At 35.7% G+C, this 15,463-nt stretch overlaps 1 protein-coding gene across 3 annotated transcripts in view; it reads left to right on the forward strand.

The window, feature by feature from the left end:
- Window positions 1-15,463, forward strand: part of FAP (fibroblast activation protein alpha) — a 70,848-nt gene that overhangs the window by 25,544 nt on the left and 29,841 nt on the right. For 2 of the 3 annotated variants that reach the window (XM_003921930.3, XM_010329620.3), the window contains 5 exons: window positions 111-214; window positions 2,029-2,164; window positions 6,104-6,148; window positions 13,194-13,298; window positions 13,397-13,467. In XM_003921930.3, the coding sequence (XP_003921979.1) occupies window positions 111-214; window positions 2,029-2,164; window positions 6,104-6,148; window positions 13,194-13,298; window positions 13,397-13,467 (461 nt within the window). The remainder of the gene's footprint in view (window positions 1-110; window positions 215-2,028; window positions 2,165-6,103; window positions 6,149-13,193; window positions 13,299-13,396; window positions 13,468-15,463) is intronic. The other variant, XM_010329609.3, reaches the window with a different exon arrangement.

Genomic DNA, 15,463 nt, shown 5'->3' on the forward strand with positions numbered 1-15,463 from the left:
GTATGTAATATTATTAGCTTAGAAAAATATGTCTAAATTCCTAAAGTTTCTTTAAAATGTTGGTAGTACATGAAATTTTATGAGCTTATATATCTTAATTTTTTTGACAGGCTGGAGCTAAGAATCCTGTTGTTCGGGTATTTATTATTGATACCACTTACCCTGCATATGTAGGTCCCCAAGAAGTGCCTGTTCCGGCAATGATAGCTTCAAGGTAATTCATCTCAGATCTCTCCCATTTTTCTAGTCTATATTCTAGTGAGTTTATGCTATGCATGCTAGAAGGAAAAACAAATAAGTAAATAAAAGTTGCATACAAAGCTAAAGATATACAAAATTCAAATTGACAAATAAGTTTCCTTAATTGGTTTTTCAAAATTAGCCCTTTCGCACACATAAACATGTCCTCACTAATCATTCTAAGTGGAACTTTCCTCAGATGTACATATGTGAACTTGGGACCAAGAAGCAGATAGTAAAATACATGTATGCCCTCACCTGGGCTTCTTTCAAGTTTGACTGACTTTATCTCAAGCCAGGGTTTATGGATCTATGTGAATCACATGTGTATGATAAACAAGAGAAGATAAGGTAACCCTCTCTAAAAATTAGCATTTTTCACTGTGAAGCAGGCAATTCTCATTTATCTGGTTTTAGAATTGTCTAGAGATGAACAGTAGGCAGGCAGGGACATGAAGCATTCTTACTTCCCCAGCATGATGCCCTATGTCTGATTGTCTGATTAGTCCAGATTACAGCAACCTTCCGTCAGTCCTCTGTGGTCTCTCTGGTTGAAGTGGGTAAGGGGAAGAGAGGCCCAAGCCCTGTATGCTGGGCTTTCTTAACACTTCCAATGCCTAGCAGGCCAAGTTTGGGTCTTCTCCTCCAGCCTCATGAAGAATACCCAGGATCAAATGACTGATCACTAATAGGGACAAGAACCCCATGAGAGGCCTCTACTGGGCCTTGCTGAGTCCACTCTTGTATAATCCAACATGACTTTACGTTTTTGAATTATCTGCTATTCCCCATTCTGATAGAGTCGATGAAAACTTGACTTGATACATCATTTTTTTTTTAAGTGTCATTCTCCATTGGTGGCAAATGAAATAAGCATAACACAAGGAGTCCAGAGGCTTGTTTAAACAGCTGCAAAATACTAACAATAAAATAGTAGTAGCAAACATGTTCTGAACACTCATGATGTGGCAGGCATATTTCACAAGCAGTTTTAGCACTCTCAGCCAATGTTTACAGCAATCTTTAAAATAGGTAATATTAATCTCATTTTATGTAAAACTAGAATAGTTAAGTAACTGGCCTAAAGACATACAACTATTAGGACATGAAGCCAGGATTTGAGCCTGAGACCCCTTCCAGTTCTGTGATTCCCTTTACATCGATGTTCCAGAATTATGTGATTCATTTTATGCTGATGTTTTCTAGCTACACGTTCATCCTTAGAATTATATCATCATTGCTGCCATTCACTGACATCTAGTATGTGCCAAACACTATTTGAGTTATTTTGCATATATTACCTGTGATTTATTTCACAAGCCTAAATTTCAATACTTGACCTCACAGCTAAAACTTAGCTTCCAACATGAATTTGCCTGGAGACAAAGACTGTCCTTTTATCACACTTGTCTCTCTCTCAACTAATTAAAAGATGAAAAATTGAGTTGATTTGTGCAAAATAGCCAACTTATTGCATTTTTACCCCTCTAGATTAAGCAGTAGCTTTGGCATTATGTTTTAAATTCTTTTCTAAGATTTTAAAATCCAGAAATGGGGAGAAAACCCACATATGAAATAATTTCATTAGATGAAGAAATTCTCATAGATAATTTTTAAGTAAGTGGAGATATTTAAATTTTCTCTCCGGAGGAAGAAAAGTTTTGTCTTTCTTGTCTATTAAATAAATATGGTATCGTAATGAAATATATCCTTTAGAAAACAAAAATTAAGAAACCATTTGTGTGTAAAACTGGTTTAGGTTTGTGACTGTTTCTATTTTATTTGCAGTGACTATTATTTCAGTTGGCTCACATGGGTTACTGATGAACGCGTATGTTTGCAGTGGCTAAAAAGAATCCAGAATGTTTCGGTCTTATCTATATGTGATTTCAGGGAAGACTGGCAGACATGGGATTGTCCAAAGGTAGGGTATATTAAGGTCACAGATATGTATTTCTGAAGATCAGAGAACAATAGTGGGGTCTCATTTATAGCTAACATTTTATGCTATAAAGCCAGGATTACTGCATTCAACTCCCAACTGCTTTGCAAAAAAGCACTCTGTATTCGTGGGTCCATCATTTTATTAAATAAATAGGATACCTTTTATTTTCTTGAATGACTTAAACCTTGAAATTGAATACCAAAAAACAAAAAATGTGACAACATGACACTGGGAAAATCAGATATCTGGTTCTCAATTATCATGGTAAACCAGCCTTTTGAGATTATAACATTGACAGTCCAATAAAAAGCAAAATAATGCAGATAAAACCATTACATTGGTCTACTAGGGAAATACATATGTTTTAAACAAAAGAACCAGAGAAGAAATGTAAATGGGCCATGTTTTATTCAATGTTAAAAATTTTAAATGAAAAATTCGAAAGGAAATGGATATTATCAAAAGAAAGCCAAATATTCTGATTCTTGGTTTTTGTTTTTGTTTTTTTTTCTTTTGAGATGGAGTCTCGCTCTTTCACCAGGCTGGAGTACAGTGGTGTGATCTCAGCTCACTGCAACCTCCACCTCCTAGGTTCAAGTGATTCTCCTGCCTCAGCCTCCTAAGCAGCTGGGACTACAAGTGCCTGCCACCATACCCAACTAATTTTTGTATTTTTACTAGAGACGGGGTTTCACCATGTTGGCCAGCATGGTCTCGATCTCTTGATCTCATGACCCACCCGCCTCAGCCTCCCAAAGTGCTGGGAATACAGGTCTGAGCCACAGGGCCTGGCCCAAATATTCTGATTTTAAAACCAAATGAGAATTACTAAGAACATGACATATATTAGATCAAGTTATTCTGATCTTAGGATAGTTATCTTAGGATAGTACCCCATATGTACTAATTTTGGGCAGAAAAAGCCTTGAAAACTAATCACAGATTTATTGTTGAGTTTTAATTGTTTCTGTTGCTCAAATTCAAACGTAATCTGTTGAATTAATGAGTCAGAAAAACCGCTTAACCAATGTATAAGCTTTAAAATAAGCCTGTTCTTAATTACTCATATTAGAGTCTAAGAGATACAAAATGTTTTCTTCAAATAGGAAATTTGATGGGTACATTACATGAGACTTCTAATTATGAAGAAATGTTTCATTAAAACAAACATAGAACAATCATATTTTATAAAGTAATAAGAAAAGCACAGAACAATAAAAGTAAATCACTAAATTTCATCTAGAAATTAGGACATTATGTTTTGCAAGAAAAAAGTCATATGAGTCTGTTTGGAAATATATCAGGACTATAATAGTCAACATTACTCAGGCTAAAAATATTTTTTTAAATCACTACTGTGTCTGTGAGAGGCTTGAGTAATTTTGATGGAATATGCTAGAAGCATATTTTTATCTTATATATATTTTGATATACAAAGCAGAAAGATTTTGGCTTTAATGCAGTATCATAGGCAAAGAAAGGATAGACTAATCTTGATTATATTAGTTAATTAGTCAGCTTTGTGTGGCTATATCTTCAAACTTTTCAATAAATCTAGGTATTAGGGACTATTGCTTTAATTTTATTAGTTTGAACATGATGAGATTTATAATGTAGACACAATTTTTAGCTCCTAAAACTAGGAATTTTAAAACTGTGATTGCTTTGAAATCTGAAATTCTAATTTATCAAAATCTGAGACAACTTTAATCCAAACTGACAGAACATTTAAGATGCTCATTCAATGAGGTGTGGAAGTCCCTGGAATATAAACTTTAGTTTTACAGCCAGAAAACAGTGCTTAAATTTAGAATATCATGTTTGAATAACCTTAGAATTTCTAAACACCTCTGTTTCAAAATAGTTTGATAAATACATGCAACACATTTTTAGATTTGAGAACAACAGTGTTGAATTTCCCAGAAACCATCCTCATGACTGATATGTGTGTGTGTGTGTGTGTGTATGCATGTGTACAGGCACACACTTTGAAAACAATATTTAAAGTTAAGTGACCCAGCAACATTTTATTCATCCTGAGAGTCATGCCCAAAACAAAGAGGCAAAGGAAACTGGCAAAAGTTACTTGTAATAAAATTACATTAGTGAGATTTATCAAGAAATTTATAGCTAGAGAACGAAAGATCTTTTATATTATGCTTCCTCCTCTGAAAAGGGAATTAAAATTAATTTTACTTTTATGGCTAAAAATGATAAATCAAAAAAGTTTCACTGTTTTTTCCAAGTCTCATCTTACCTGTTCTCTCTGAGGCATTGGCCCATTCCTGTAAGAGAAAATCCAGACTGTGTTCTTAAAATTTGTTATTCCCCTGCCTTTTATGACAGTACACCCTCTCATGGTTCTCCTTCTGCTTCATTGACTGTTCTTTTCCTTTCCAGCTCTTCTTCTGACTTCTCTAGAAATCTTATTATTCTCCAAGTTAATGTATTTGCAAGGTAGGCTCACTGCTCTAACAACAACAATAAAAATCCTCCAATAATTCAGTGAGTTAATACAGTAGAAATTTGTTGCACATTCATGTAACCATCCAATAGTGAGTCCAGGTAAGTGGGGTGTGGTGAGGGTTGGGGAATGGGGCACTCTGCTCCATATAGTCATTCATGAACCCAGGTGATGGCATTTCTGCTAACTGGCTTCCAACACTATTCCAAAGTTTGTCATACCTGAGCATCAACATCCAGCTGAGGCATGGAGAAAACAATGAAAAATAATGTATGTGAGGCTTTTATGGAGTAGGCCTAAAAGTAGCATGAGGTATTTCTGCTCACACACCATTGACTAGAACTTATCAAATAACCACAGTCAACTGAAGGAAGCCTGGGAAATACATTTCATAACTGTATCCCTAGCAAAAATAGGAAATGGTCTGCTGATTATCCTGCTGTCTGTCTCAACTCTGTATTCATTCACTTTGGGTAATTTTAATCTATACCAGAGCTTTATATTATACTTGCCAGTAACTTCAGATTTATGTCTGAGGATTTGAGCTTTTCAATATGTGTGGCTACATTTTCTCTGTTCCATTCTCACTGCTATGAGCTTGCTTAGAGTCTTGATTAGAGCTTGATTAGAATCATTCTTTTCTCAAACGTTACAATAGCCTTCCAGTTGGTCCCTCTGCCTACTTCCATCTTACCCACTTCTAATTTATCTGCTGTATCATATTCATAATTATATTTTCCAAATTGTGAGTTGGAAGACCTTCAAAAGATTTACCAAATAGGAGAAATTGAAGCTTCTTAGGCTACCATAAAGTTTCTCCAAGATCTTGCTGATAAATATGCATTCTCCTTCATCTTCTAACTCTTTCCTGTAGTCACTCTCCACTTAGCCATACTGAGCCATCTGTTGGGTGACTAAGCGAGTCTGGTCTCTATGCTATTTATTTTACCTATAACATTTTTCCTTTTCTAATTATTTATCTAGAAAAGTCTATTCATGTTTTTAGGATTACTAAATATTTATTCAGTAAATAATCAGTTTTATTATTTTTAAAATATAACCCAAAATAAGAGTCAGTGCAAATTTTAAAATTTTGGCTACTTCATAAGACCCAGAACAGAAAGAGTTTAACCTAAACTCCATTGTTTTACCTATACCGCATCCAGTGGATTGTGCCAGGCCTCCCTCCATAGATGTAATAATTCCAAGTCATTGCCTCATGGAAGATTTAAGCATAATTGTTAAAGATCTGCAAGAAAATCACCCATGTGTATACAACAGTGCTGTTACATGAGATTTTTAATATTGCCCTCTTAAACTCAAATTTGAAGTTAGTTGACTAGTAATGGTACTCTCTGGTCAGGCAGCTTAACTGTTTCCAAATGTCCAGATTATATTTAGGAATAAAACATGTTCTCCTAATACTATGTTTGATGTGACCTTTTGTCTTTTAGACACAGGAGCATATAGAAGAAAGCAGAACTGGATGGGCTGGTGGAGTATGATTTTGTTATCTTTTTCTTACGTTTTAATGAAATTTGACATTCTCAGCTATCAAAGGACTATTTGCAATGTGCCCACTGGCACTATTTGTTTTCATAGAGAAAAATATAAAAATAAAAACACATAGGTAGTGATCTCTTGAGTGATTTTGTGCTAGACAATTTCAATATTCATCTTTTTAGAATTCTATTGAAAATAACTCATATTCCTCATATCCCAATTTTAAGTTTGTCAGCTGAATCCTTGATATCTATAACTAATATTACTTTTTAAAGAAATACAATATAGATTATTTTTCAAAATGAAACACAACCCCTGATATGGTAAAATAATTACTAGCCATTTGAATGCAAGAAAAATAAACACATTGGTTATCCTTGTAATTTAAAGGCAATCTACCTCTTATCAAATTTCATATAACATGTACCAAATTTTATATATGTATACTCTTTCCAGTCTTTAGATAATGATTTGGTATAGAAAAATGTGTGTTTTGTTATTTGTGATCATTTATATTTGGAAGTTTAGGATAGGTTTATCCAATAATTTATGGGGATTTTAATGTAAAATCATGCTTTAGGTAATAGTAATTGTACTTTATATAGTATATGAAGAATAAAAATTAAGACAAGAGAATATGTGAAGATTGGTAGATGCTGCCACTTACCACAAACATATAATTCAATTCAATTAGTATTTGAAGAGGAAAGGCTACTTCTCTAAGTTTTGGACACATTATGTGATGAAAAAGGAAACTCTTAGGACCTGTTTTAACACATTAGCCCTTGATCCAAGGACAATAAAAAATTCAGAAATCAATGCTAAGATGATAAATTATATAAAAATTTAAACCTAAATTGGCTAGGAAGAAGATAAATTGTAAAGTGACAATCTTCAAACATTAAAAACTCTTCATTGTACACTTTTTTGTATCCAGTGATTTTGGCTTACATGCTATTGAATGTATGCTTTGTCTTTAATTAAAATACCTCTGTTTTATTCATTAACTAGGGAATAGTTACTTTATTTATTATATACAGTAAATGTAAATTACATTCTGAGGTAACAAGGTGATAAGTATGTAATTCAGGAAAAAAAAAAAAAAAAAAACCTCTTCTATTTAAATTCACTTTTTCTACTGTCCTATATAGCACAGGAAAAAAATAGTAGTGTTCAGTGAAAGAAAAGTATTCTCTAAATTTTATGGATCCTTAATCAGTCTGAATCTTATCTTTTAGAAAGGTAATTCTTAGACTGGTATTTGAAATTTTGAGAAAAAAATTAATCTACCAGTTCACTTACATTACAAAGATTTCTAGTAAAGAATAAAGGGAAGGAAGAATGCCTGTAAATATTCTTTAGTTACGTTCTCCAAGATGATAATATAACTAGATTTACTATACAGTTACATGAATAATGTAATTTTGCAATTAGATCAACAATAATACCAAAAACCCTTTCAAAGACATTATTTTGAGCATCTATATACATTTATTTTGAAAATGCTGCAGTGTTCAAAACACTCCAAAACATTTTAGAATGCATCTTCTGAAAGCTCCTGTTTATAATCATCTTCAGGTCAATTATATCTTAATAATTTAAAAAGTCTGTATTGCACCAACCTTGCATTCTCATCAAACTAAGCTGAATGAATGAATGAATTGCCTGCAGAGCTGTAGAACTTTTAAGAAAAATACCTACTCTCAGTGGAGGCACATATGTCTCCTTTAAGAGAAAATGAGGTCCTTACATTAAATCAAAAGTCATTCCCAACTAAATCTAGAGAGTAAATGAGTTATTTATCTGGGACATGTGATTTTGTGCCAGAGCATTTTAATATTCATAGTTTTATAATTCTATTGAGAGCAACTTATTTTTTTTGTACTAATCTCAATCTCTTAACATCTATCCAGTAGTCAGTAAAACTTCTAAATTCCAGAAGAGGAAATATCAAAAATTATTTGCAATGATCATTGCCGAGAGTAAGTTTACATCCTCCCCCAACACACTATCTTTAAATGAATTATTAACTAACTTTTGTAAGCTCTGACTTGCCTTTCAAAAAAGTCTGGCCACAATTTTTTATAGCCATAACTCATATGTCATAATATATTGTATATTGAATAACTTCCTTTGACATATAATCAAACTAGTGACTTAATAAAATTAATCAGAAAAAAAACTAGAAACATGTACTTATTTCAGACATTTGTTCAAGTAACATTTATAAGGTTTTAGTTAAAGCACACAGGATAGTCATATTAGTATAAATTTTAAAAGCTTTTTTTTTTTTTTTTTTTTTTTTTTTTTGAGACGGAGTTTCACTCTTGTTACCCAGGCTGGCGTGCAATGGCGCAATCTCGGCTCACCGCAACCTCCGCCTCCTGGGTTCAGGCAATTCTCCTGCCTCAGCCTCCTGAGTAGCTGGGGTTTTTTGTATTTTTAGTAGAGGCAGGGTTTCACCATGTTGACCAGGATGGTCTCGATCTCTTGACCTCGTGATCCACCCGCCTCGGCCTCCCAAAGTGCTGGGATTACAGGCTTGAGCCACCACACCCGGCCTACAAGCTATTTTTGATATGTGGTTTCTTTTGAATTTGTGAAAGATATTTAAAATGAAAAACGACTCTCAGAAATCACCTATGAATTATAAAAGAGAGATTAAATGACTGGCTAAACGTAACTGATCTGTTAGTTGCAGGCACAGAACTAGCAAATAGGTTTCTGAGGGCTTAACGTACCACTTTTTTCCTCCAATACTGACATATCCAGTCTCTTAATTTAGGATTAATAACCTAACTTCTTTTTTGGTATTCGATCAGAAAAAACAACAAATTTGCTTTTAGAACATTGTTTTTGGCCTGGTGCAGTGGCTCCCGCCTGTAACCCCAACACTTTGGGAGGCCAAGATGGGTGGATCATGAGGTCTGGAGTTCAAGACCAGCCTGACCAACATGTTGAAACCCTGTCTCTACTAAAAATGCGAAAATTAGCCAGGCATGGTGGAGTGCACCTGTAATCCCAGTTCTCGGGAGGCTGAGGCAGGAGAATCGCTTAAACCCAGGAGGCAGAAGTTGCAGTGACAAGATCGCACCACTGCACTCCAGCCTGTGTGACAGAGCAAGATTCCGTCTCAAAGCAAAACAACAATAAAACAAAAAACATGTTTTTTTTTTTTTCTTTTGCCCTGTAAAGAACAGGCAGAAAAGTGAAAAGTTAATCAAAGGAAGCTTGTACTTAATTCCTTAAATTTGAAAAACAGGCACTGAAGGCATTATGCTTAGACTGTAAAGTCACACCAATTGTTTTAAAATAATTTAAGCAATACACTACACCTTCTTTCGGTGGTAGGAAAAATCCCTTGGTTAAAAAAAAAATGAATTTTCTTCTTGATGCTTGAAAGCTTGTGCTTTTGACCAAATGTTCACTCAGTTTAGGGAATCAGCTTTAGGTCATTTAACAGCTATAGCAAGATATTCCATGGAGGTAAACAACCTCATCTTCCAAGTAAAATATTTTAAATGGCTTTGCACTTCATATAGAGATGAGTAATCTATCAGGAAATCTAAGCTTCATAGAGAAACCACTGTATGGTCTTTGTTAAAACTGAGAACTTAGTGTGCGTGCTTATCTAGGGTCCAGGTGTGACTTACAAGAAGCACTTAACTTGGAACACATTATGGGTCTAGCTCTAGTAAAATGAATGTGGACATATTTCACACTCTCTTTACCTCACCCGAGCTACCTGTTCATCTAAAGCAGCTGTCCTCAATGTGCGCAATGAAAGGGGAGAAGATAACAGTCTGCTTATCAGAAATATTCTTCCTGTTTGTCTAATATCTGAAAACATAACACTCTGCCCTGTATTTTTTTCTTTTCAGTAAAAATTAAATGTTAAGTTTTAATCTAGAACAAAGCTCCTTTAAAAGTCCCTTAACTTAACTGACTGCAGGCTTGCATACAATTTTTTTTTAATGTGGTACCTTGAAAAATTATGTGATTCAGGTTTTATTTTAGTGATTAAGGCAATATAGAACCAATTTTTGTGTTTCACAGTGAAGACTAAGAAGGAGACATAGGCTGGGTTCGGTGGCTCACACCTGTAATCCCAGCACTTTAGGAGGCCAAGGTGGGTGGATCAACTGAGGACAGGAGTTCAAGACAAGCCTGACCAACATGGTGAAACCCCATCTCTACTAAAAATATAAAATTAGCCAGGTCTGGTAGTGCATGCCTGTAACCCAACTACTTGGAAGGCAGAGGCAGGAGAATCTCTTGAACTTGGGACATGGAGGTTATGATGAGCCGAGACCATGACATTTGTACTCCAGCCTGGACAACAAGAGTGAAACTCCATTAAAAAAAAAAAAAAAAAAAAAAAAAAAAAAGGCCGGGTGCGGTGGCTCAAGCATGTAATCCCAGCACTTTGGGAGGTCGAGGCAGGTGGATCACGAGGTCAAGAGATCGAGACCATCCTGGTCAACATGGTGAAACCCTGTCTCTACTAAAAATACAAATAATTAGCTGGGCATGGCGGCGCATGCCTGTAATCCCAGCTACTCAGGAGGCTGAGGCAGGAGAATTGCCTGAACCCAGGAGGCAGAGGTTGCGGTGAGCTGAGATTGCGCCATTGCACTCCAGCCTGGGTAACAAGAGCGAAACTCCATCTCAAAAAAAAAAAAAGAAGGAGACATTATAAGAGGTTACTAGTAAGTATGTATATTATCATTTAGCTAAGAGGGTGAAACTTCATTCTGAAATGAGAGAAGGATTTTGTTAAAGACTTATAGTAATAAAATTCTACCCACAAAATTGCTAATCAGAATTTCCTATTCCTGGGCCTCTTGGTTATTAATTTCACTAGGAAGTATTAGTCTCAATATGCAAAATCCTACCAAGGTTGGTCTTATTATTAATGAAACGAATCTAGGAATCATGTAAGGAGGCAGCAGTTTCTCATTACTCCATTTTTCATTTTTTTTTTCATTTTAAAGAAAAAGTTTAGACAAGTTAAATGTAGTTGAGTTTATCTGAACAAAACCAACTCATAAATCAGGCAGCACTCAGAACCAGAAGAGGTTCTGAGAGCTCTGCCCAGCAATGTGAGCAGCCAGCTTTTATAGGCCAAACAGAGAAGCAAGGTAGATAAATCCCTGGTTGGCTATAGCTAGGGGTTCACCTTATTGGGTCATAGAGTGATGAGGTATCCACCTTATTTGGATGTGGCGTGAGACCATGGCTGCCTGTGACTGGCTGGAACCCTGTTTGCTGGACTTGTGGTTAGGTTTTGGTTTGTATATGTACTAAGGTTGTGTTTCATTATGTAGGAACTCAAATTACAAAAACAGCCTCAGATTAATGCCCTCCTATTTATTTGATTTAACTGATTTATGGATTCTAGGTAAATGTAGTTAAGACTTGGGGCACTGTATTAGTTTCCTTGGGCTGCTGTAAGTTATGGCAAACTTGGTGGCTTAAAACAATATAAATTTATTCTGTCACCATTCTGAGAGCTGGAAGTCTGAAATCATGGTGTCAGCAGAGCTTTACTCCCTATGAAGGCTCAAGAGAAGAATCCTTCCTTGTCTCTTCTAGCTTCTGATGGCTCCTAGAAATCCCTTGGCATTCTCTGGTTCATAGCTGTATCACTCTAATCCCTGCGTCTGTCTTCAAATAATCTTCTTCCCTGTATCTCTCAGTGTCCTCCCCTCCCATGAGGACACCAGTCATTAGATTTAGGGCCCACTCTAATCCAGTACAAGCACATGTTTGATTCCTACCTTGATACATCTAGAAAGACTCCTTTTCCAAATAGGGTCACATTCCGTGGCTCCAGGTGGACATGAATTTTGGGGGAACTTAGTCCGTTACAGATATCACATCAAATTAGTTGCATTTTAATGTCACACAATTATAATTATTTCATGAGAAATGATCAATTGTATCAAAAAGGCATCAAATATGGGGTCATCAGTGACTTCCTTCACTCTTCTTGCTCCAAATGGGTCCCACACTACGTCTTAGCAGGACAGGTATTTGTAGCTAGAAGATACTGGTAGCTTTTAGTTGTTGTACTTGATGCAGTTCTCATGTGGAGGGACACCAACTAGAGAGAGCTGGCTTTAAATCTCCTCTGCATGATGTAGAGTAGCTGTTTCCTTATGTAATTCTTTTAATGATTTGCCATCATTTCACCAAACAATAACCAATGGGGTAAAAAGTCAGCAAATCTAAGACAAGTCAATTAATTTTTTAATGGGAGAAATATGAAGCTATTTTCTAAAGTTTGGTGTAAGAACATTTGCAGAATTAAAGTTATATTTACTATTTAGAATGTTGATGTGTGGCTTTTTCTGTTTTAAGGCACCCTAGAGCCTAGCATGCCTTAGGTAGTTAAGTGGTTCCCAGCAAGTTCTGCATGGAGTTACCTGTTAGAGGTCAAACTGGAGCATTGAGGTCAGTCGGCAGTCTTCTACCTGCACTCAAGGAGTAAACCTTCCCCAACATAGGCAACCTTTTTTTCTCAAGTCCAGAAGCCCCTCCTTACCATTAAAAACTGTGGCTAGCAAGCCATGATCTTTTCATCTTTAAAATGTCTTCATTGAATCACTGGCATTAGGTGCTTGGCATCAGAGAAATCAAGGACTAAAAGAGGTATGAGTCTTAATGAGCATCACACTGTGGTGCTCATTTTAAAGTGTGCTTTGGTTAAATATCAACATTTGTTTGTGATTATTTTACCTCTGTTTCAAACCACATAAATTTCAACTTAGAAATTTAATCAAATTAAACATTGTAAATCCAAGGGTATGCAGTAGCAACCAAGCAGTGATTGGCATGTTCAAGTGCCTGTTAGAATCACTACATACGCTGTTTATCTGAAAGAATGGGATTTCAGATGTGAATGACAGAAGACAGGGGAGGCAAGACATTCTGATTTCTATAACTATGACCATACATCGCCTTTATATATTAAAAAAAAAAATCTATGGTTTAAGTTTGGTTTGTCTTTTGAACATAACCTCTGTTAATTTTTTTCAGTTCTTTGTTTCAACACCAGTTTTCAGCTATGATGCCATTTCATACTACAAAATATTTAGCGACAAGGATGGCTACAAACATATTCACTATATCAAAGACACTGTGGTACGTTCCTTCCAAGATTTATCTCCTCAAAGATCATTCACTTGAGGTTGCTCAAATAACGCTCAGTTTCACACAACATAATGTTTGTCTTTTTATAGGAAAATGCTATTCAAATTACAAGTGGCAAGTGGGAGGCCATAAATATATTCAGAGTAACACAGGATTCACTGTAAGTATTGCACGAAGCGCGATGCACCATTCAGGTTTTAATTGGCACCGATGGACGTAAATGATACTGTACCAACTCTCTTAGTTGAGAAGATTTTTGTTACTCTGTAATTCAGACAGTTGTGAGTTCATTTATGATTGTACATTTTAAAATAACTAGTCAAAATGATTTGGAAAAAAGTCTTCAGTAGGTAATAATTTCTTTTCTGATACTTGGTAGGTGATTATATAAAAAGTATATGATTTTAAAATAATAACTGGCTCTAAAGGCAAATTTTACTCTTCACCACTTGAAGCAATGAGCAAGTTTCAAAATTCCCTGGAGGGCAGCCCATAGATATGGAGCATCTTTTGTAGTGATTCATTGTTATATAAGTTTAACATTATTATTTATAACAGCTATCATTTGTGGAGCAATTACAGTGTACCAGATACTGTAAAGTAGAAATGATTATCCTACGTCTGTAGATGAGAAAAGGGATACTCATAAAATTTAATTAACTTGGCCAAAGGCCACAGTTAGTTAGTAGCAGCCTAGGATTCAATTCTAAAGCATGAAATCTAAGGCTGTTATTATTAACCTCAACAGGGGACTGCTTTCTTACAGTTCTTTCCTCTTTAGTCCATTCCGCATACTATCTAAATAAACCATCTTCAAATAATCATTTATCATGAAACTTCTCTAATCCCCAAAGTATGCTTTCTATCATTTCTAATGTAGTCTGCATCTAGGAGTCCTCTCTTAGTGTTCAAAATCTGCCAGCTATTAGCTGGAATTCTAGGAGCAAAAGGTGAAGACCATTAGTCCAGGCTCATAGGATAAAAGCTTGTCAGAAGTCTATTGCCAATCTTTGGAATTCTTCGAATGGAAGGCAAAGGTATTTGGACATTCTTTGGAGCAGCCATTAAAATCACTAGAGTAAAGGGGAGTGACATGTTCAAAACAGGTAGGAGATTCATCTCAGGCATAATGTGTTGAGGAGGTAGGGAAAAACTGAAGGTGGAGAGCCCCAGCTCTGGTCATAAGAAGTGTGAACTAGAATAGTGGTAATGCAGTAGATGCTCTGAAGACAAAACTGCACCTCCTTCTTTGTTTGCATCCTTAGCCCTCAGCACGGCACCTGACACAGAGGAGTTCAATACACACTCTCTGGAAATAGAAGAGAGAATTGGGTAGATGATAAAGACAGATGGAGACTAAACAGGACTGGCAAAGCAAGACTGTGAGGGAAAAGAGAGAGAAAAGAGGGAAACTGGACTCCACTGCAAGGGTTAGAGAGGGAGACAATCAGGGAAGCTTCCACATAACAAGGAAGCCACAGGGGGATGTTGGAGAAAGATCCTGAGTCCTTTTTTCACAGGTAGGTTGAGATGATGTGGGGAAGGCAAGGGAAAGTGACGATGAGAGTCATGCGAGGTTAGTAAAGATGCATAGAAAGATGTTAGTTTAAGAGATACATTTGATACTATAAATGAGTTGTATTCCATTGCTTTCTTCCTTTGCTTGTTGTTAATAAGATTTTCATGGTATCTGGGATGCAGTGAGAACTGGACTGCCTAATTATCCTGAGAATTAAACCAAACTTCAGTTATTTCAAACTTTTCACATTCCTGAGGGGGGGGGCGGAAATGCCTGTTTCTGATACTCAGATGTACACACAGCAGAGTGAAAAACATATCATGAAACTTTATTTCCCACTTCACAGCTATTTTAAGACAGACTCAAATCAGAACCTGGATACTTAAGTAGCAAGCGTGTTCTCCCATGACTTGCTTTGCATCTGGCTAAATGTACATGCCCTGTGTGTGGTATTCAGTGTGATATCCTCGATTAGCAGCAAACCTATTGACAGACCTTCTATAAAATAAATTCCAGGTGCACTCAGAATCACAGATAAAATTAAATAATATAGTACAGATTAACAGGTAAATTGTTAATTAATTAAACTGGTTAATTAATTAAAATAATTAAGCTGGTTAATTAATTAAACTAGTTA

Source organism: Saimiri boliviensis, chromosome 5 (genome assembly GCF_048565385.1).
Source record: "Saimiri boliviensis isolate mSaiBol1 chromosome 5, mSaiBol1.pri, whole genome shotgun sequence".
NCBI lineage: Eukaryota > Metazoa > Chordata > Mammalia > Primates > Cebidae > Saimiri > Saimiri boliviensis.